The sequence below is a fragment of the Scyliorhinus canicula genome, chromosome 10, assembly GCF_902713615.1.
Source record: "Scyliorhinus canicula chromosome 10, sScyCan1.1, whole genome shotgun sequence".
In the NCBI taxonomy this organism is placed as follows: Eukaryota; Metazoa; Chordata; class Chondrichthyes; order Carcharhiniformes; family Scyliorhinidae; genus Scyliorhinus; species Scyliorhinus canicula.
In genome coordinates, this window is record NC_052155.1 from 101,145,353 (window position 1) to 101,168,799 (window position 23,447).

Below are 23,447 nucleotides of genomic sequence, written 5' to 3' on the forward strand. Positions count from 1 at the left end.
TGGCCCTTTCTTCCTTATTACAAAATGACCCATCTTCAGTTCTTCTCACAGTCCTGTTGTTTGCTTGCTGGCAGCTACAAATGGAGGACACACTCGTTCAAGATTTTGCACCCAAATCACTGACGTACAGGACACATGGCGTCTGTACGTTCCGCCCTCGTGACTTGCTCGCTGCCAGGGAAGACTTCATCTTTGGTATTTAAAGGCCAGTCGATCAGCATTCATAAAAGCCGATCGCGGCCGTGGGATACATGTCCCGCGATTGGGAATGCCTCAACTGATCGCTCCCTCCCGACACCCGCCCACAACCTTGAGTTTGAAAAACCCTGATCTACAAGATGCACTGCAGCAACTCAGCAAGGCTCCTTTTAAACTCTTGCATTCCTTGTCCTAAAAGAACAAGAGCAGCAGATGAATGGGAACACCACAACTTGCCATGTTCCTCATCAAGCCCCACACCATCCTGGAACTATAATCACATCACTCTCACTAGGTCAAAGTCCTGAAAGGCCCTTCCGAACAGCACAGTGGGTCCAACTATACCTCCATGGACTGCAATAGTTCAAGATGGCTCGCCACCTTCTCGAGCAACTAGGATTGGGCAATAACTGTAGGCCTTGCCAGCAATGTTCATCACATGAAAAAATAAAACAAAATGGACATGGGGCAAGAATAGGATATGTTTATCTTGTCTGAATTATTTTCTGGTATTGATTCTTTAGAAATAAACATTTATAGTGCCTTTCATGAACTTGACATCCCAATGCACTTTATAGCCAATTAAATGCTCTTGAAGTTTAATTGTTCCTGTAATTTAGGAAATGTGGCAGTCAACTGGTGCACAGCAAAACAATGTGATAATGACCAGATAACATCACAAACTTGATGTGTTGCGGATAAATATTGGCCAGGACACGGGGTTAAGTCTTCTGCTGCTGTTCAAAATCCTGTCAGATGTATGATGTATTATGTTCACTTGAGATAGCAGACAGGGTCTTAATATTTTGGACTCAAATGAGAAGACTAGATTTTGAGGTGTCAGAGCAAGCTCTTGGTGAAACTGAAGCAAGCATGAAGTTTTTTTTCCCATGTTGTAAGTTCGATCCTTTAATTCAGTTTTGGGTGAGCATATCATAACCCTTGTGTTTTGTCTTTGGCAATGACATGCTTTGTAAATTTTCAGCCACGTGCCTAGTTGAAACCTATAATGTAAAAACACATGTTACAAGTTCTGTCATACAAACCAGTAATTAAGTGCTTATCAAAACTGAATCTGGGGACTTTAAGCATCATGCCATGTGAATGAGTGACTTGCAGAGCCTTGCATGGAATTCAATCTGAACAGAAGAATATAGAATTTGAAACTAATTTCTAATTGGTGTAATTTGTAAAGCCATTGGGGTAAAGTATGTATTATTCAAAACAGCAACGAATGCTTCTCTGTAAAAGAAAATGGACGAAACATGGAAGCATTAAGGTTAGTGCTGGCTGGAAGCCAAATTCACTTCTCGGAGCCTAAAGTCATTTGAAAAATGTACCATTTCCTAAGGTATCTGAACTGATTGAGGCCAATTCTTAATTTTTGTATACTTCAATCGGCCAAACATGTCCTCCATGGATTATGACAGCAATGACTAAGTTCAACAAATTCGCTAACAAATTAGTTCCTGGCGGAATTATGAAGCAAAAAATTGTCTCAGCTATTTGGTAGTGCAGAATTTCTGTATTGCTGAACAGAGACCTGTTGAAACTTTTCATCTTGCATTCATCAGGACGCTTCACAAGAATACTAGTATAGGGAGAAAACTACAATTAATACCGTGAGAAGAATGTAGATTGGCAAATGGATTCATAGAATATCATAGAAGTTACAGTGCAGAAGGAGGCCATTCGGCCCATCGAGTCTGCATCGGCTCTTGGAAAGAGTACCCTACCCAAGGTCAACACCTCCACCCTATCCCCATAACCCAGTAACCCCGCCCAACACTAAGGGAAATTTTGGACACTAAGGGCAATTTATCATGGCCAATCCACCTAACCTGCACATCTTTGGACTGTGGGAGGAAACCGGAGCACCCGGAGGAAACCCACGCACACACGGGGAGGATGTGCAGACTCGACACAGACAGTGACCCAAGCCGGAATCGAACCTGGGACCCTGGAGCTGTGAAGCAATTGTGCTATCCACAAGGCTACCGTGCTGCCCATGCTGGTGTTGCCATGAGGAATGCACCAGTTGATGGTGACTGGTTATTATGCCAACCATAGTTTGAAATTTACACCACGCAGTTTGACTCTGGGGAATAAATCAGAGAATGCCAGTCACTTTAGTTGAAACAGGTATAATGGTTGTACATGTTCTTTCTGTCCTCAAAGAACAGGGCCTTGTGTATTCATATGTAGATTCCAGTACTTTTAAACATGGCACATTGTAAGCCTGACTGGCCATCATAAATTGGTTGTCAGATGGCAGCATGGTGGTGCAGTGATTAGTACTGCTGCCTCACTGTGCCGAAGACCTGGGTTCGATCCCGGCCCCAGGTCACTGTCCGTGTGGAGTTTGTACATTTTGCCTGTGTCTGTGTGGGTCTCTGCCCCGCAACCCAAATATGCAGGCTAGGTGGATTGGCCAGTAATTGGAAAATTTAAAAAATAAATTGTCCAGTCGTGGAATCTCATTTAATGTTAGACACTGTTCTGAGTTTAAGTACAAACTGGTTGGGCTGGGTCTGTACCGTGCCTGCTGCAATTAGTGACTGGGACATGCTGTTTGATGGGGTCTGCCAGTCTTTGAGACGTACTGCATAAAAAGCATCACACTGGCACTGAATTTCGTATCCCACATTCTATTTTGGATGAGGGCTGGCACTAATACCACTCGTTGCTACTACTTAGTAGGATGAAACAGCTAGTTTAACCAATTGCTCAATATTTTGGGGTACCTTGATCTTTCAGGGTAATGAGGTAGATTTGGCATTTTTCACAGCCAAATGTGATGGTCTTAGGCCTGTGCATGAGTTTGTGTAATATAACTGTTAACTGATCCAATCTGGGTAGCCATTATCCCGCAGAATGCCTTTCAACATCAAGTTCCATGATGAGTAAATGGATTGGGTTCAGAGCTTACCAATTTAAATGTAATCTTGTAGCTGGTGGAACTGTAAGAATCCAAAGTATATATTGATCAGTGAAGGTGGGCTTGCGATAGACTGTGGTAGAGAACCTCGAGACAAAATTCTCAACTAGTACACCCAAAGAAGTGGAATTAATTTGACTGCTCCATTTCACAGTACAGATGGGGCCCATTAAGTCAAGCCAGGGCATTTATTACATAACAGGTGTGGATTTAAATATAGAGCATGTACAATCAACTTAACCTCCTACCCATTACATATTTCTGGTAAGTGTAATTTAATCAAAAACCTGTTTCTCTTGCAACCCAACAATTTGTTTGAGAGCTCTGCCTCTAGGGGATCCCATGGCAATACCATCCATTTGGGATTACATGTCATTAAAACTGAACTCCACTGTGAAGATACCGGACCAGACCCCAATCTTTGTTGGGCGACTGGATGAGAACCTCCCTAAATGTTTTTAATTTGTAAAACTGAGGAAAGGATACTTCACTCCACTCCAATAGGTATCTCCTACAATACAGAAGGAGGCCATTTGGCCTATCAAGTCAGCATCGACCCTCCGAAAGAGAATCCCACCTAATCTCTACATCCTTGGACACTGAGGGGCAATTTTATCATAGCCAATCCACCTAACCTGCACATCTTTGGACTGTGGGAGGAAACCGGAGCACAGACGGGGAGAAAGTGTAATGCCACAGTCACCCAAGACTAAAATTGAACCTGGTCCCTGGCGACGTGAGGCAGCAGTGATTATCACTGCCACAGTGTTGCCTGAAAGTGACCAAACTTTAATTTAAACACTGAATTAACCACATTAACCTCCAATAGCTTTACAATAATTAGTTAAACAGTTCTTAACTGCAAGTAAAATAACTTTGAACTTATTAACTACCTACATTTACCACTAATTCCAATTAAGCAACCCAATACAGTTCAAATGCCACATGTAAAGTTAAAGCCAGTTACTTATCTGTGTAACTACTTTTGGAGACCCTTTCTAGGCCAGATCCAGTGCACTTGTCTTGTCTGAACCTTATTTGGCAAAACTGCTGTTCAACTTAATATTCTATAACAGGCTGCAAATCTACAAGCTGACCTGGCTCCTCCCATTAATCACATCTGTATCCCACAAAGATGTTCCATGATTTAGCTAGGACAGAATACAATCCCTCAAATTATCTATACCCCAGGGAACCATCCAAAATAGAAACACTATTCCATTAACCCTTTATCTGTAACCAAGTAAGTGGCTGCAATGAATCATCACCTTAGTAGACACTGGTTTAAAATACATACAGGCAGAACTTTTATTAACATTACAACCACAAATATGAAATACAATGTCTACATTCACCACAACTGAGTAGCTGTCTTAAGTTAATTTAATACTCATTCACTGGGTCTAGATCACAATGATGTAGTCTTGCAACACACATTTATGGCTTCCTTAAGTGGAACAAACTAAGTCCACTTGTCCACCAGTTGGCATTCTCTCCTAATGGAATCAGAATTGTTGGGCACTGAAGGAGGCCACATAGCTCCTATCTGCAGCAGCTCTTCAAATGAGCATGATAACAGTGCCATTCCCTTACAGAATTAAATCCATAGAATTCTTAGTGCACATGGAAGCCATTCAGCCTATCCAGTCAAAGGAGACGAGGGAGAACCAATGGACAGGATTGATTTAATTTTCCAGAAGGTCTTTGACAAGGTGCTGCATAGGAGACTGTTAAATAAGTTGGAAACCCATGGTGTTACGGGTAAGATCCTGGCATAGATAGAGGATTGGCTGACTGGTAGAGAGTGGGGATAAAGGTCTTTTTCAGGATGGCAACTGGTGACTCGTAGTGTACCTCCGGAGTCGGCCTAGTTTGCAGATGATGCAAAGATCTGTAGAGGGGCAGGTAGTATTGAGGAAGCAGGTGGGCTGCAGAAGGACTTGGACAGGCTGGGAGAGTGGGCAAAGAAGTGGCAGATGGAATAAGTGAGAGGTTATGCACTTTGGAAGGAGAAATGGAGGCATAGACTATTTCCTAAATGGGAAGATGCTTAGGAAATCATAAGCACAAAGAGACTTGGAGTCCTTGCTCATTATTCTCAAGGTTAACGTGCAGGTTCAGTCAGCAGTTAGGAAGGCAAATGCAATGTTAGCATTCATGTCGAGAGGGCTAGAATACAAGACCAGGGATGTACTTCTGAGGTGGATGAGGCTCTGAGGTGGATGAGGCTCTGGTCAGACCCCATTTGGAGTATTGTGAGCAGATTTGGACCCTGTATCTAAGGAAGGATGTGCTGGCCTTGGAAAGGGTCCAGAGAAGGTTCACAAGAATGATCCCTGGAATGAAGAGCTTGTCGTATGAGGAACGTTTGAGGAATCTGGATCTGTACTCCTTGGAGTTTAGAAGGATGAGGGGGGAATCTCATAGAAACTTACAGGATACTGCGTGGCCTGGATAGAGTAGCTGTGGAGCGAATGTTTCCACTTGTAGGAAAAACTAGAACCAGAGGATACCATCTCCGACTAAAGGGACAATCCATTAAAACAGATGAGGAGGAATTTCTTCAGCCAGAGGGTGGTGAATCTGTGGAACTCTTTGCTGCAGAAGGTTGCGAGGCCAAATCACTGAGTGTCTTTTAGATAGGTTTTTGAACAATAAGGGGATCAGGGGTTATGGGGAGAAGACAGGGAATGGGGATGAGAAAAATATCAGCCATGATTGAATGACGGAGCAGACTATGGGCGAGTGGCCTAATTCTGCTCCTATGTCTTATGATCCTCCAAAAGAGCACTCTACTTGGGCCATATCCCTGTAATCTCACGCATTGATTATGGCTGATCCACCTCACCTTCTACTGGTATTTGTGCAAACTGTGCAAGATAACGTGTCTAACGTGTGTTTTTCAGAAAAATTTACTTTCATCCGAAAAAGAGGCTCTCTTGGCATTGGTAGTAATACTGTATTGAACGCAAGCCTTGTCCCTTCTACTGGTATTCATGCAAAGTGTGCAAGACGACATGATGTTTTTTTTTTCAGAAAAAGAGGCTCTTTGGCATTGGTAGTAATATTATTTGATTGAACGCAAGCCATTGTCACTTTTTTTTGTCAAATGAAGTTTTTAATATAAAACTAAGTTCAAAATCATCATTACAGATGGCATAGTGGGTATGTCAATTGAAGCAATCACCTTTGTTGCCCAATCTCGATCCCAGAACTGCACCAGCAGCTGAGCTATATCTTTCTATTGGTGCTGAAGCTCCTACTTTGGACTTGCATTTAAAATCAGATTACTGAACAGGAATACTAAGACTAATGGCACATTGTTAGGTTGAGAACTTGGGTCTATTACGACTCACTGACAAAATTCTGTTTGTTCCAAGGCATTTATTTAATTCTACATTCTAAAATTTAACTACAAATTGGTTGTGACAGCAAGATTAATTTAACCCTGACTGCAAAAGAAGGAGAAATGCATTGCTATGATTTTTAGTCCTTGTGCTTTGACTGAATTTATCATATTAGAAAGCTAGCTAGAATGTCATAGATCTGCAGATCTTGTTAACTTTCCTATGGTAATACAGTGTAGAATTCTTAGTTTCAACACCTAATTATGTGATTGGTAATATTGGTTCCTATTTCACACGAGTCACGTTATGCATGAAACAAATGTTGCTGAAATGGGATGATTTTTTTGTGTACTTGAATTGTGTGGGCTGGAACTAATCAAATTAATTTCGGACCCTTTATAGCAGTAAAGTGGTGGACAAATTGGAGGATTTCTTTTCAGTCCAGGCTGGATTCAAACTCTGGTCCCATAGATGAAAATCGTGTTAACAGCTTACTGCACCATTCAGTCCCGAGTGTTTTGACTTCAAAAGTTAGTAATGGAAATGATGGTTGGAGGCATTGATTTTATTTATCAACTTAAACTTTGTTTTTCATTTTCAGGCATTTATTAATACAGCTAGGGAGATCTATGAGAAAATACAGGAAGGAGTCTTTGATATAAATAATGAGGTAAGATTACTTTAAATTTTGTATGTGATCTTCTATCATAGAATTTTTACTTTAGTTTCTTTGATTACATTATTAAATAGATCACACTATAGTTTAGTGCCATGCTGCTTCACTAGTACCTCGTGACCAATGTTGATTTTTTTTCCATCCAATCTCCATTCTCTCTCAAATAGAATTAAAATATATTGTAAAGCAACACATCAGGATGTTTTTGGATTAATAGGAACTGAGTAGCAGTATTTAGCGGTCTGTTCGGATCTACTTGATTTTACACTTCTATAACTGAGGCGCACGCACATTCTAATTACGAGCAGGAGTAGGCCATTGCACTCCTTGAGCATATTCTGCTATTTAAGATCATGGTTGATTTTGATTGTGGTCGGTCTTTCCTGTAAACCCTCTGTATCCTTTGACTCCTTTTATATTCAATGACCCAGCTTCCACTACTCCCCTGGGAAGAGAATTCCGCAAACTAATGACCCAAGTTCTTATCGCCATCTTAAATGGGTGACCTCTTATTTTAAAACTTGTGTACCCTGGTCGTGGTGTCTCCCAAAATGAAGCATGTTTTCAGCATCCACTGTCACGTTGCCAAACAATTCTTTGGTTTGAATAAGAGCACTTTTACTCATCCGAACTTCAGTAGATACAAGACCAGCATCTCTAACCTTTCCTCTGTTGGATAAGCCCTTCATCTGAGGAATCGGTCACATGAACCTTTTCTTCACTGTTTCCAATGCACTTAATCCTTTCTAAAATAAGGACACTAAAACTATGCAGTACTCTAGATGTGACCTCACCAACACCCTATATACACACTGTTGTAAAACTTAAACTGAAGAGTCAATCGGACTCTTCTCTCCACAGATGCTGCCAGACCTGCTGAGTCTTTGCAGGATTTTCGGTTTTTATTCCTTTCCTTTTACAATAAATGACAACATCCCATTTCCTTCCCTGATCACTTGCTGTACTTGACCTCCTGTGATTCACAGACCAGGATACCCAGGTCCCGTGTTCTGCAATTTATCTCCCAATTGCATAATCTGCTTTAGATGTAACCCAAAAAATTGATTCTACTGTTAGCAATTCTGTAAAGAACTATCCTGGCCTCAGTGGTATATAATTGATTTAATTCTTGTGAAATATTATAACCAACCATGCAATGGTAATCAATGAGTCTATATGGATATTTTGAACTAATTTCTTCTGTTTGTAAGAGGAATTCTTCTATTAATAGGGGACAAAGAAATGGCTGAGGGGCTAAACACATATTTTGGTTCTGTCTTTGCAAATGAGGACACAACTCAGATACCACAAATAGCGAGGGAGGGAGGAACTGCTGGGGGTCAATATTAGCAGAGGAATGGTGTTGGGGAAATTGATGGGATTGAAGATTGGTGAATCAGTGTCCGTTAATTCACATCCCAGAGTACTTAAACATGTGGCTCTAGTTGATGCATTGGTGCTCATCTTCCAGGATTCTATACACTCTGGAACAGTTCCTGAAGGTGGAGAGTAGCTAATGCAACTCCACTATTTAGAAGAGAAGTAGAGAGTAAATGGAATTATAGACCAGTAAGCTTGATGTCAGTAGTGAGGAAAACTCTAGAATCCATTATCAAAGATTTTATAGTAGAGCACTGAGAAGATAGTTGCAGGATCGGACCAAGTGCACATGGATTTATAAAGGGGAAATTATAAGTACCGCATAAGAGATTAGTGTGTAAAATCACATGGGATTAGGGGTAGTGTATTGAGATGGATAGAAAACTAGTTGGTGGAGAGGAAACGGTGTAAGAATTAATGGATCTTTTTCAAATTGGCAGGCAGTGACTAGTGGTGTATTGCAAGGATCAGTGCTAGGACCCCAGCTATATTAATGATTTTAGTTGAGGGAACAAAATGTAATATCTCTGAATTTGCAGATGATAAAGTTGGTGGTAGAGTGAGCTGTCGGGAGGATGCGGAGATCTTCAGTGTGATTTGGACAAGTTGTGTGAGTGGGCAAATGAATGGCAGATGCTGTATTATTTGGAGAAATGAGAGGTTATTCACTTTGGTAGCAAAAATGAGAAATCAAGGGCAGCACGGTGGCCTAGTGGTTAGCACAACCGCCTCACGGCGCTGAGGTCCCAGGTTCGATCCCGGCTCTGGGTCACTGTCCGTGTGGAGTTTGCACATTCTCCCCGTGTCTGCGTGGGTTTCGCCCCCACAACCCAAAAATGTGCAGAGTAGGTGGACTGGACACGCTAAAAATTGCCCCTTAATTAGAAAAAATAATTGGCTAATCTAAATTTATAATTTAAAAAAAAGAGAAATCGGACTATTATCTGAATCTCCATAAATTAGGAGAAGGGGATGTGCAATGAGACCCAACGTGCCCTCGTACACCAGTCACCTTGAAGGTCAGCATGCAGGTACAGCAGGCGGTAAAGAAGGCAAATGGTTTTAGAGACAAAGGGGCAATTTAGCATGGCCAATCCACCTAACCTACACATCGCTAGACTGGAGTAAACCAGAACACCCGGAGGAAATCCACCCAGACACGGGGAGAAAGTGCAAACTCCACAGTCACCCGAGGCCAGAATAAGTGCTACTCCTATCTCCAAAAATTCCAAAGAATGATGCACCAACTGGATATTGCTGAATTAATAGTTTTGCACTGGAAATGCATTCTGCTTGCAGAGCAATCTCTTAAGCCAACACTAGAGGGTGATCTGACCCAAGCTGAAGCACGAGGAAATGAAAGGCTGAAATTGCAGCCACTTAAAAACCATTCCTATTAGGTGCAAGCTGGATATTAGGTGCAGCTAAATTATGTTTTATATCTTTTTTGAGATTAAATGATGCACCACGAGAGCAGACCAGTGTTCTTAAAAGCAACAACATTGTACAAATTTATTTGATTTATTAAAGCTATTTATTTGAGTTGGCAACATAAGCCCTGATTTGGATTTTTGATAGACTGGCTGGCTGTCGGTTAGATTTGGGAGTATAAACTGATCCAATAGTTGAATATTTCTCCGTGGAGCAGGTTGGGAGCTAGTTTAGCACAGTGGGCTAAACAGCTGGCTTGTAATGCAGAACAAGGCGGGAGCGCGGGTTCAAATCCCGTACCAGCCTCCCCGAACAGGTGCCGGAATGTGGCCACTAGGGGCTTTGCACAGTAACTTCATTGAAGCCTACTTGTGACAATAAGCGATTATTTATTTTATTTTCAAAATCAGAAAAGTATGTTGACCAAAATGGATTGTCTTGGATGATAATTGGACAGTGGTGACAGATGATGCAAATTGAACAGTGTTGCTTGTAATTTAAGGAGTGCTGCTAGAAGGTGTGAATAGGCTATGCATTGTTGGATTTTTTAAAATCTCCTTCTTGAAGGATATCTTGCGTGTATGAAAAATAAAATCTTTGGTATGGGTCAACGGTCAAACTTATTATTTGTGTCAGGATCATAAGCTATGATTGTCCGATAACATTTGTCCAGGGCTTGAATCCAATTTGGGTTGAAGGAGTTGGAGTTATGATTCTGTTGGATAACATTTTTTTTCTTTCTGTTAAGACATCTGATTTGAAGAGACCAGGTTGAGTATGAAATACTTGGTAAATATTTAGGAGAATTTGCAACAATTTCAATTCGGTGATGGTAACAAATTTTACATTTGGAAACAAATTGATGAGATATGAGTGTCTATACTCGCAAGCCTTTAGTGTAGCGAAGGCAGAATATGACTAGTGATTATATTCCCTATTCTGCGCACTCTATGGAATTGTGGGCTGATGCCAGAAACACAAGGAAATCTGTGGAGGATGCAAACAATTTGACTGCTTTCCTAGTTGGGCACTTCCAGGTGGGTTTGTGTTTTTGCAAAACTAGATTCTGTTAACGAAAGTGGCGTGTGAGGCAGCATGTGACTGCTGGAATGGGACAGAGACTCAGTGAATAGCGAATTAGGTTCAAATAGGAATTCTGTACACGGGAAAAAGGTGTGGTATACCTAGGACATGTTCTAAGGTAATTAAGTGAATAATTAAGTTCACTTAATTATTCTGGCAGTTGCAATGGATGTTTTTGGATGCCAACGCGATCCATGATGAACCACATTTGCAGCAAGTATAAGCAGCTTCAGGATTTCTGGATCAGCTTTGTTGAACTGCAGACCACTGCAACAGAGGGAGAGAAATACCTTGACACTTTGTTCCAGAAGATGGTTATTCCTTTTCGAATAGTGTCTGTTTTAGTTAGCAGTGAGGGACAAGAGGATGTGACTGATGCAGGTCCAGGGACTGAGCAGTCAGTAGCAGAGGAGCCTTGGACAAGGTCTGCAAGGTGGATGAACAGGCTGCCCATGACACCATGGTACAGAGCCATTCAAGCACGAAGGAACAAATACGAATGTAGTGGGAGACGATATACTGAGGAGATGGCCACTGCTCTCTGCAGCAAAGACCAAGAGTCCAGAAGGTTGTGTTGCCTGCCCTCTGCCAGGATTTGACGCATCTGTTCAAGGCTGGAGGCAAACATGCAGTGGGAGGGGGAAGATCCAATTGTTGCAGTCCATGTAGGTACTGACTATATAGGCAGGACAAGGAAAGAGGTTCTGCATAGTTGGTATGAGAAGCTCGGTACCAAATTAAGAAGCAGAACTTCAATGGTCATAATCTCGGGATTATTACCTGAGCCATGTGCAAATTGGCTCAGAGCAAATAAGATTAGAGAACATGTGGCTCAAAGATTGGTGTGGGAGAAGTGGGTTCTAGTTCATGGGGCACTGACACCAGTACTGGGGGAAGTGAAGGCTGCCCTGTTGGAATGGTCTGTATCTGAACTAGGACATGTGTCCTTGTGAATCTCATAACTAGATGTAGAAAGGGCTTGATTAAATAAAGGGCAGTGGGATCAAGCTCGAGTATATATAGCAAATCGAGGGGTAGACGCTAGGCAGGAGACCAGAATAATGAGAAATTAGGGTCATAGAATAATAGAAAGGAACAGGGATGTAAACCCTAAGAATACACCAATGAAAAAAATGAAATTAAATTAAATGAAAATTGCTTATTGTCACGAGTAGGCTTCAATGAAGTTACTGTGAAAAGCCCCTAGTCGCCACATTCTGGCACCTGTCTGGGAGGCTGGTACGGGACTCGTATGGTAGTCAAGACTAAATGTTAGAAAGATAAACAAAACTAAAGGTTCTGCGTGCAGTATTCATAAAGTAAACTAATAGCACACTGAAATAAATATGGGGCGGCATGGTAGCATAGTGGTTAGCACAATTGCTTCACAGCTCCAAGGTCCCAGGTTTGATTCCCGGCTTGGGTCACTCTCTGTGCGGAGTCTGCACGTTCTCCCCTGTTTGTGTGGGTTTCCTCCGGGTGCTCCGGTTTCCTCCCACAGTCCAAACATGTGCAGATTAGAGGATTGGCCATGCTAAATTGCCGTTAGTGTCCAAAAAGGTTAGATGGGGTTCCTGCGTTACGGGGATATGGTGGAGGAGTAGGCTGAGGTAGGGTACCCTTGCCCAGGGCTGGTGCGGACTCGATGGGCTGAATGGCATCCTTCTGCACTGTAAATTCTATGATCTAGTAGCCGTTATAGTGATGTGGCTGCAGGACAAAGATTGGGTCCTTAAGGGAAATAGGAAGCTAGGTAAAGGTGGAGGGGTAGCATTGTTGATCAAGGATTTTGGTGCAATATTTGGAGATTACTTTGTTTCAGGAGATTGGCATGCAGAATCGGTTTGGGTGGAGATGCAGAATAGGGGAAATAAGTCATTGGTGGGAGTGCTTTACAGGCCACCTCAGTAACCACCATGTAGGGCAAAATATACAAGGAATAATTTTGCAGGCTTGCGATAAAGAGACGGCAATGGTCATGCAAATCTACATCAACTAGAAAATCAGATTGGCATTAGTAGCCTGGATGAGGAATTAATAGAATGCTTTTGAGACAGTTTCTTAGAGCAGCATGTTCTGTGACCAACCAGAGAGCTTGATATTATGTAATGTGGCAGGATTAAATTTATTTTGAAAAAATTAGCGTTCCCCCCACCCCCCCCCCCCCCCCCCCCCCCCCCCCAAAATCCAAATTTTGTGGCAATTTAGCATGGCCAATCCAGCTAACTTGCACATCTTTGGGTTGTGGGGGTGAAACCCACACAGACATGGGGAGAATGTGCAAACTCCACACGGACAGTGACCCGGGCCGGTATCAAACCCGGGTCCTCAGCGCCGTGGGCAACAGTGCTAACCACTGCCATGGTGCTGCCCTGTCACAGGATTAATTAATGACCTCCATGAAGATACCCCCCCAATAGCAGAAAACACTGTTTTAGGGTCCAAGAATTCAAGTTTAGAATTTAAAACTTGAATAAATGGAACTATGTGGGCATGAAAGCTAAGCCAGCTGCAGTGAACTCTGACACTAGGCTCGGGAATACATCAACAGGGAGGCAGGGGTAGACATTAAGAGGATATTTCCGAATACTCTTGTATTCCTATTATAAATAAAAATTCAAAGAGGACGACTTGCCATCTGTGGTTGTCAGGGAAAGCATCAAACTTGGAAAAAGCATAAACTGCACCAAGGTGAGAGGCAGGTCAGATGATTGGTCAAAAAATAACAAACACGGAATAATTAAAGGGTTAATCAGAAGAACGAAATTAATATGGGAGGAAGCTAGCTAGAAATGTAAAAATGGATAGCAAGAGTTTCCAACAGTATTTTAAAAGTTTTGGTCCTCGAGTGAGAATGGGGAGTTGATAGTAGATAAGGACATGGTGGATGAAATTACACACTATTTTGCTTCCGTCTTCAATAAGAGGGTACAATAAACATTCCAAGAATAACTGTAAATCAAGAGGTGGAAGTTAAGGGAATTTGGTGAAATTACAATCACAGAGGGAACCTGGACTGAACAAACTGATGGAGCTGCATGCTGACAAGTCTCTGGGTCCTGATGGACTTGATCCCTAAGGTTTTAAAGCCGTGACTAATGAGCGAGTAAATGCATTGGCTTTAATTTTCCAAAATTGGTAGCTTCTGGAAAGGTTCCATCAGATTAGAAAGTAGCAAATACAACCCTTCTATTCAAGAAGGGAGGGAGGCAGAATACAAATTATAGACCAGTTAGCTTGATGTCAATAATGGGGTAAGAGCTGGAATAGATGATTAAGATGTGGTCGCTGGGCACTTGGAGAAACTCTAGGTAATCTGGAAGAGTGAGCATGGTTTTGTGAAAGGGAAATCCTGTTTAACCAGTTTAATAATAATCTTTTAATGTCACAAGTAGGCCTACATTAACACTGGAATTAAGTTACTATGAAAATCCCTTAGTTGCCACATTCCAGCGCCTGTTCAAACACGTAACAAGTTTCTGGACTTGTGGGAGGAAACCGGAGCATCTGGAGGAAACCCACGCAGACACGGAGAATATGCAGACTCTATATAGACAGTGACCCAAGCCAGAAATCTTAACCTGGAACCCTGGTGTTGTGAAGCAACAGTGCTAACCACTGTGCTACCGTGCCCCCATTATTGGAATTCTTTGAAGAAATGACTCATTCTTGTGATAAAGGGGAGCCTGTCGATGTAGTGACGTTGGATTTCTTGAAAGCATTTGAAAAGATGTCACGCATGTTTATCGCCGAAAATAAAAGCTCCTGGTCCAGGGAGAAACATGGTATAGATAGAAAATTGTCTGACAGAAAACAGTATGCATAATTGGGTCTTTTTCTGACTGGCAGGGGTGCAACTGCAGGTATCTGTGGGGCTTCAACTTTTTACATCGAAATATTTTACATAGAGAGAAAATAAAAGCAGAATGAGGCCATTTGGCCCTTTGAGTCTGCTCCGCCACTCATGATCGCTGATCATAGTTCAACCCCCCCCCCCCCATATCCCGCGATCCCTTTAGTGCTACAGAGCTATATGTAATTCCTTCTTGAAATTACACTTTTTACCTCAACTACTTTTTGTGGTACTGAATTCCACAGATTCACCACTCTCTTGGGTGAAGAAATTTCAGTCCTAAAAAAGGTTTACTCCTTGTACTCAAACTATGACCCCTACTTCTGGTGTCTCCCTCCATTGCAAGAGCATCCTTCCTCAGATAAAGACACCAGAACTGCACACAATACTCCAGATGTGGCCTCACCAATGCCCTACACAATTGTAGTAAACCTCTCTCTTCATATACTCAGATCCTCTCACTATGAAGGCCAGCATACATAGAACATAGTGCAGAAGGAGGCCATTCGGCCCATCGAGTCTGCACCGACCCATTCTTCTACCCCCCCCCCCCCCCCCCCCCCCCAACAGCCCCATAACCGAATAACCACTCCTAACCTTTTTGGACACTAAGGGCAATTTTGCATGGCCAATCCACCTAACCTGCATTGAAATAATCTGCTTCTGGTTTTTTTTTTGCTCCCAAGCAGATAACCTCATATTTATCCACATGCATCTGATGCCCACTTGGCATGCCCAAATCATGGTGAGGCATCTGTGTCCTCCCCACAGGTCACCCTCTCACCCAAATTTTCATCATCTGCAAATTTGGAGATACTACATTTAGTTCCCTTGTCCAAGTCATTAATATATAATGTGATTTTTACAGTTTATCTAAATGACTTTGGTAAGGGGAGTGAAGGCATGGCAGCTAAATTTGCAGACGAGACCATGATAGGTAGGAAAATAGTTTGTGAAGAGTGGTATAGATAGTTGATTGAGTGGGCAAAATTCTGGGTGGAGTATGTTGTGGGTAAATGTGAAGTTGTTCACTTCTGGCAGGAAGACTAGAGTATTACTTAAATGGAGAACGGCTGCAGAATTGAGGTGCAAAGGGATCTAGGTGTTCCAGTACATATACATATACATGCATAGCAAGTAATTAAGTTGGCTAATGGAATGTTACCCTTTTTATTATGAGAAGTTGAATAATGAAATTCGAAGGCTTATTCTCCTTTGCTCAGACTTATACCTGTTCCTCTATTCTGCTCCACCACCCCCACCCTTTTTTCCAACTATGTAATTCTTTACATTTCTACCTTTCTTCAGTTCTTTAGAAAGGTCATTTAGACTCTAAAGAAGCAGTTAATCTCCACAGATGCTGCTAGACATGTTTCCATCATTTTCTGCTTTTATTTCAGATTTTCAGCATCTGCAATATTTGCTTTTCTAAAAATAAGAATGTTACACTTCAATTTTACTGGGCATTGGTGAGACCACATCTCTAATATGGCGTACAGTTTTGGTCTCCTTGTATGAGGAAGGATGCAAATTTGTTGGAGGTGGTTGAGGAGCTTTACTAGATTGATACTAGAATGAGCAGGTTGTCTTGGGTTAGACGGAATGGGCTTATTTCTGCTGGTGTTTAGAGTGAGGGCTGACTTGATTGACGTATATTTCCTCTTGTGGTTGAGTCCAGAACTAGGGGACACTTTTTTTAAATTAGGGATCACCCTTTTCAGACTGATGAGGAGAAATATTGTTTTGGGAGACTTTGGAACTCCTCCTCAAGGCAGTGTGGGTCGATATCTTGTCAGGCAGGGGAATCCAAGGTAATCGGGTGGGAATGTGGAGTTGAGGTTACAATCGTATCAGCCATGATCTTATCGAATGGCAGAGCAGGCTTGTGAGGCTGAATGGCCTAATTCTCCTCGTAAATGGATAAATTGCCTGATGTGATCCTCCAATCCAACTGCTTGATCAATAATGGTAACAAATTGTAGCTACTTTTGAGATCACAGCAATTCTATTAAGAATAAAACAATGCCTTTTTTCCATTGTAATTTGTTCTTACTAAATTTAATTCATTCAAATGCACACCTATAGTTCTGTTAAAGATATTTCATATATACTGCAGTATATGAAGTAGACCATTCGGCCCCTCTAGCCTGCTCTGCCATTCATGGCTTATCAGATTGTTAACCTCAACTGTACATTCCTACCTACCTTCAATAACCTTTTGCCTCCTTGCTTATCAAGAATCTGTCTATCTCTGCCGTAAATATTCAAAGATTCTGCCTTTTGAGGAAGAGTTCCAGAGACTCGCGGCCTTCAAAGAAAAAAGTTATCCTACCCCCCCCCCCCCCAATGCATTACACCTTATTTTAAATAGTGACCACTTCTAGATTCTTCCACAAGAGGAAACTCCTTTCCTCATCCACCCTGTCAAGACCTTGTATGTTTTAATCAAGTCACCTCTTAACTCTTCTAAATCTAATGGATACAAGACTAGCCTGTCCAAACTTTCTTCCATAAGACAATTTGCCTGATCCAGGTATTAAATCTAGTAAACCTTCATTGAAGTGCTTCCAAAGTACTTCCAACCTTAAATAAAGGCACCAATAACTGATTTGTCCACTTGTTACAGGTGCTTTTTATGAAACCAAATACATTTTGAAAGTTTCTGGGTGGTATTCTTTGTTTCTTAAAGCTATGCGATTGACCAGGGATATGATTAGTTGAACTGTCTTGAGCAAACCTGTCCGTTGCAGTTTATAAATCCATAAACATTGTTGAAGTATTCAGTTAGAAATTCCGTAGTAGTATCCACACATTTTTAGATCTATAAAAAGTTGCTTTCACTTGCTAAGCTTTGATTGCAAAATTTCAATTTGTCCCATTACACTAAATCTGAATGATCAGCCTAGCACTGGAACCATAGAACTATAGTCTCTTATACCACCCACAGAATAGAAGTCCGATTTCCTTTTAAAGTGTAGGGTCCTTTTAAAGCTGCCAGGGGGTCACATCAGAAAGCCATTTTACCTATTCTGGCCTCGTTGATGAGAAACAACCAATTAATAAAATGATCCTTTGGTTTTAGCCGTACTCCATAACTAATATTTGAACACTTGCTATAATCTCCCTTTCTGTTTGAACAAAATCAAGGTAACATGTTTACATCAGTTAGAAAGCTACTTCTATCCACTTGGTAAGAAAAAGAACACGGTAGATAAAAGCAAATTACTGTGAATGTTGGAATCTGAAACAAAACAGAAAACACTGGACAATCAGACCTCAATGCTGTTCTGGATGCGATGGTGTCAGCTTCATAATACTTTAGAAGTTAACAAAATAGTTCTATTTTGTGAACAGTATCTTGGCAGAAGTATTGCAATGTTTGACATTAAGTACAGTTTTTAAAGAGCAACTTGTCTTTGGTGATCTTTCGTATGTCACCATTGCTAGTTTTCAATGGTTCAGGTTTTGTTGCTGTCAGAAACCATTAGCCCTTGTTATTTGTTACCTGGCTATGTGCCATAGTTGTTCTTCAGATGGGTGAAACTAGTGAGCCATAGGGCATGTATTCAATAAGAGGAGTTAGAGGGAACTTAAACCACATCATCTGGTGTAAATACAAAACTGCTGCCAGAAACCCCAAGGCTAATGTAAAAATGGAATCATTGCCAAGCATTTGAAAACCTGAGATTTATCGTTGTGTACTTCTAAGCAAACTTTATCGTGTTAACCATGACTTTTTTTTAAAAAACTAGGTTTAAGGTGTAACCACTTGAACTAGTAAGTGTTGAGATAAGTCTATGTTTGATGAATGAAAGCGCTCTGTGTAACGTGTGTGGGTTCTTGGCAAGCTGCCATGTCTTTGGGGAGTGTTGAGATTATTGATGACATAGAACACTCGTACTCTTGGCATGTACAGTTGATTCAAACTGGCAAAAGAATTGGTGCCTAGAGGATCAGTGTTTTATATTCTGCTCACTTACACAATGGGGAATTATTTATGTGGAACACCTGTTTAGCATGAGTTATATAATGACTATTGTAGGTTGTTTTTCATTTTCAAAAGCTCTCTGGTCATTTATTAGGGATATAAAACTGCTCATGCAATTATGTAATTGTGAATTATATATTGTGGATAACAGAAGCTGGATTATTTATATCCAAATGACTAAAGCAACTGAGTTGTACATTTTAATGTGCAAACTGGCTTTTAATTTTTTATAGGTTCATGTTGTGCATTTTCTTGCCATCTATATATTGGATGTCTTTTTAAAAAGATTTTCATTTTCTAACTTTCTCTTAAATGGGTGGCTCGTTCAATGTAAAGTTGCATTGTAGCCAAGTCTGCACATGAACCAAAAACAATTTGTCGAGTTACTATTTGACCAGAAAGCAGCAAACCAAAACTTTGTGTACTTCGAATAGCAACGAAATCCCCCCATGAGCCGGAGTCACCAAATGGCAATCTGGAGTTGCCACTCTGATTGATTGCCTGCCTAACATCGCTCTTTCCCCCCTCCGATGGATCTCGCGACAGAAGTCAAACCTGAAATACTAAGGTCTCGGTGACTTAGTTCCACACTGGATAGTATGCTTAAAATATCAATTGATCCATTTGTACAAAATAAAAGCAAATTACTGCGGATGCTGGAATCTGAAACAAAAGAAAATGTTGGAAAATCTCAGCAGGTCTGGCAGCATTTGTAGTCCAAGGACTTAGCTTTGACAAACAGACAGAGAAAGTGGGAAATATTTATACTGTGGAGTGAGAATTAAAGATGAGTCCTAGCCACAGAAACCCAGGGAAACCGGGTGCTAATGGCTACCGAAACCAAGGGGAAAGATTGCTAATGACAGACCCCAGAGAACAAAAAATGTGAAAGCAGAGAAGCTAACATCAAAGGGTGAACTGTTACAGATGTAGATGTGGGGGGAGGGGAAGGGGGAAGCCACTTGGAGAAAGGGTAAGGAAAGGTGGATAAGATGGGGGGCTTTAAATATATATTAAGAAAGAAAGAAATGGTAAAAGACAATTAAAATGAAATGGGATATCAACAAATGGGTCGAGGTGGGCTAGAGCTAATCATCTGAAGTTATTGAATTCGATGTTGAGAACGGAAGGCTGTAGCGTGCCTAACTGGAAGGTGAGATGTTCCTCCAGTTTGTTTTTGAGCTTCACTGGAAGATTGCAGCAGGCCAAGGACAGGCATGTGGGCATGGGAACAGGGTCTTTTGTTAAAATGGCAAGCAACAGGGAGGTCAGGGTCCTGAATGCACACAGACCGAAGATGCTCAGCAAAGCGATCACCCAGTCTGCGTTTGGTCTCTCTGATATAAAGGAGACCACATTGGGAGCAGCGAATGCAGTAGACCAAATTGGAAGAGATGCAAGTGAAACACTGCTTAACCTGGAATGAGTGATTTGGGCCTGGGATGTTAAGCATGGAAGAGGTAAAGGGGCAGGTGTCCCCCCCTTCCCCACTCTCTACATCTGTCACAGTTCATCCTCTGATAGTTTCTCTGCTGTTTGACCTTTCACATCTTTTGTTCTGTCTGGGGACTGCCATTAGCACTCTTTCCCCTTGGTTTCTGTGGCCATTAGCACCCGGTTTCCCTGGGTTTCTGTGGTTATGACTCCTCTGTCATTTTCACTCAGTATAAATATGTCCCCCTTTCTCTGTCTGTTAGCTTTGACAAAGAGTCATTGGACCCATTTATACAGATCCTTAAGTTGGAATCATCTTTAAGGGCTAATGAAAGCAAAATCTTTAAGCTTGTAAATATTCCAGTTGAAAGTGGAGCATTGCAAGCAGATTTTGAAGGAATTTGGAACTTTTAGGTATGTGGGCCAGTAGCAATGTCAGATTGAGTTTAATATCAAAGTAAGGAACTGAATGGAAGTCATGCAGCAAGCATGAGTGATATTTATTTGGGAAAATTTTTGAAGCTTCAGCCTAATCCATTGTATCACTATAATGAGGAAAATCAAAAGATAAAATGGTGGCGTATTGGCAAAATGATTGACTATCAAGGTGGTATTGGCCTGGAGCATTGTTGGACCCCATCAGAGTAGTGTTTATCTATTAATTACCATTTGATAGAAATGTTAGTGCTCCTGCATGAACAAATGCAGTATTATAAGATTATTTCAAGGCCTAAAATCAAACTTGGCAGGAAAGTGCCAAAAGTTATGCTGGTTCTTACTAACACTTCAGGCTAATTTAGCAAGTGCTGAAATTTATGTAAATTGACTAGCTTGAATCCTGACAGTGCTGAACCAGACAGATTTAAATTGGGATAAAGTAGGGAATTTGTCTAAATCTATTTGTACAAAGCATAATAACATGGAACAAATTACCAGGGTTGAGCTATTGTTCCAAGTTATTTTTCCTTAAATATTTTGGTTCCCAAAATTAACTTCCATAATCTGACACTCTTGGTTGTGAATTAAATTTTCTCATTGCTAATGTTAATCTGTAGCATTGCCAAAAGGTTTTTAAAAATTCCCCCCACTCATCCCTACCTGGCATATTTTTAGTTCATGAAAATTTTTAAATGAACCTTGACATGGTTGAATATAATATGCTTAATGCCATCTTGAGGAACTATCTGGGAAAATAACTTCTTTATATGTAATGTTTTGATAAACCTAATGTTTGAAACTTTCTGGGATCTATTTATAAGGTTATCTTTTCCTGTGCAACGTCACTATCTGTTGCTTGCAATATCCCATGCGTAATGCCTGCTGAGTAGAGACCATTAAACAGCATGTTTTCATGGGGGGAAATACTGAAATTACATATGTTCCAGGTTCCTGGTGAGAGTCATCAGTTTTTAAGGAAACAAAGAACATACTCCCCTCTCTCCCAAACCACACCGTTCCTCATTTAAATGTCTGTTTCTTTGGGAAGCACTCCTCGGTGGACAAATTTGAAAAATTCATCTGTGGACTCATTTTGTGCAATGTTGAAGGCAGTTTATCATTCATTTTTTAATATGGGGAAGTGAGTTAACTAATTCTGAAATCTTTGGTCAAGTACAATAGTTCAATATGCATGAGGATGAGCCTTTATTAAAGATTACTTTTGTGAAATTTTACTGCCACAATCTCGTTATTGGATCAGTTACATATATGCAACATTGTAATTACTTTTCCCCCCTCTTCAAGGCAAATGGCATAAAGATTGGACCACAGCACGCTGCTACTAATGCATCACATTCAGGCGGCCATGGAGGGCAACAGGCTGGTGGAGGTTGCTGTTGAGGTTCCTCACTTATCTATCTGCTTGACTTGGGCCTATTACCTTTCATCCTCTCCTACATCAGTCCAAGACGTGAAGCCATTACTGTATGGTTTATCTAATAGGAGATATCTGGAAAGTCCTTAATAAACCTTGTAAAACTTGTCGTACATACTGTTCTCAGCAGAAAGCTAATTTGCTTGGACAGGATTTGAAAATTGTACTTGTACCTATTTACAGTTTTCTGGTTGTTTTGTCAATTTTGCCCTTGACTACAAAATTAATTGTATTAAACACTACAAATTTCATCTGAGTATTTTAATTGTGTGGGTTAAAATTCCTATTACTGTTATTGTTTCATATCAAACTGTAAAAGCTGTCAAATTTCAAATGCTGTGGAGAAATGCTAGAGGACTGTTTTAATTCTGTATTTATCATCCACTTTGTGTGTGTGTGTGTATATATAGTTAAAAGTACAAGCTTGGGTGTATGTTTGCCAAGCTGAAATCCCTTTGTAGTTGAGCAGATCACCAATATCTTCTGAACTTCTTCAGCTTAAAACAGCAGTATTGTTTAATCTGAAGCTTTGTCTACTCTAAATTTGAGGTGGTTTGACTTTTGGTCTCCTACCATCTGCTTTTCCCTCCCCACTCTACCACCTCAACCTACATCTGTATCTCTCAGATTTAACTCATGTTAAATGTACATTGTTAGCAACTTCATATCACTTATTTTAATGCCAAATGTCTATTCCGCTTTAGAGCACCCCTTCAGAAATGGATCAGTGGTTTGCCTTAAAGAATAGTTTAAGATTTAAACAAATGGCAGCTGAAAGAGGGTTCTTTTTGTTTTATGTTTGGGATGGTGCATTGAAAAATGTAGATTATTTTTCTCATTACACAAACACATTTTTATCTGCATGTATTTCTTTGACCAGTAAATTTAAACACGAGCTTTAAAATTAGATGTAAAAGTGGTGTAAAGCTTTTCTTTCATGGCGGTCTATTCTGTTTTGTCAGTGAAGATTTGTTTATGTACAGGGGTGATAAACTAATAAACCTGCCAAAAGGAAACAACCTGACAGAAATCAATAACAGGCTGTAACTTTGTGAACCCAAATATATACACACTGAATAAGGAATTTGTTTTCAAGACAAAACTACTTGTACTGAATGGTGTCTTAACAAAAAATATTAATTGTGCATTGTCATTTTATCAAACCATCACATTTGGCTTGAATTTTTGGGGAAAGGCCTTTTTAATTCTACTGGGAAAAACTTTGGTGAAAGCTATAGCAAAGCTG

General features: G+C 40.8%; 1 protein-coding gene across 2 annotated transcripts in view; it reads left to right on the plus strand.

Moving 5' to 3' along the window:
- The window catches only part of rab2a (RAB2A, member RAS oncogene family), a 94,042-nt gene extending 70,801 nt beyond the window's left edge, over positions 1–23,241 (plus strand). For both annotated transcript variants that reach the window (XM_038809442.1, XM_038809443.1), the window contains 2 exons: positions 7,085–7,153; positions 22,072–23,241. In XM_038809442.1, coding sequence (XP_038665370.1) covers positions 7,085–7,153; positions 22,072–22,167 — 165 coding nt within the window. In that variant the 3' untranslated portion in view covers positions 22,168–23,241. The remainder of the gene's footprint in view (positions 1–7,084; positions 7,154–22,071) is intronic.
- Positions 23,242–23,447: the final 206 nt, after the last annotated feature.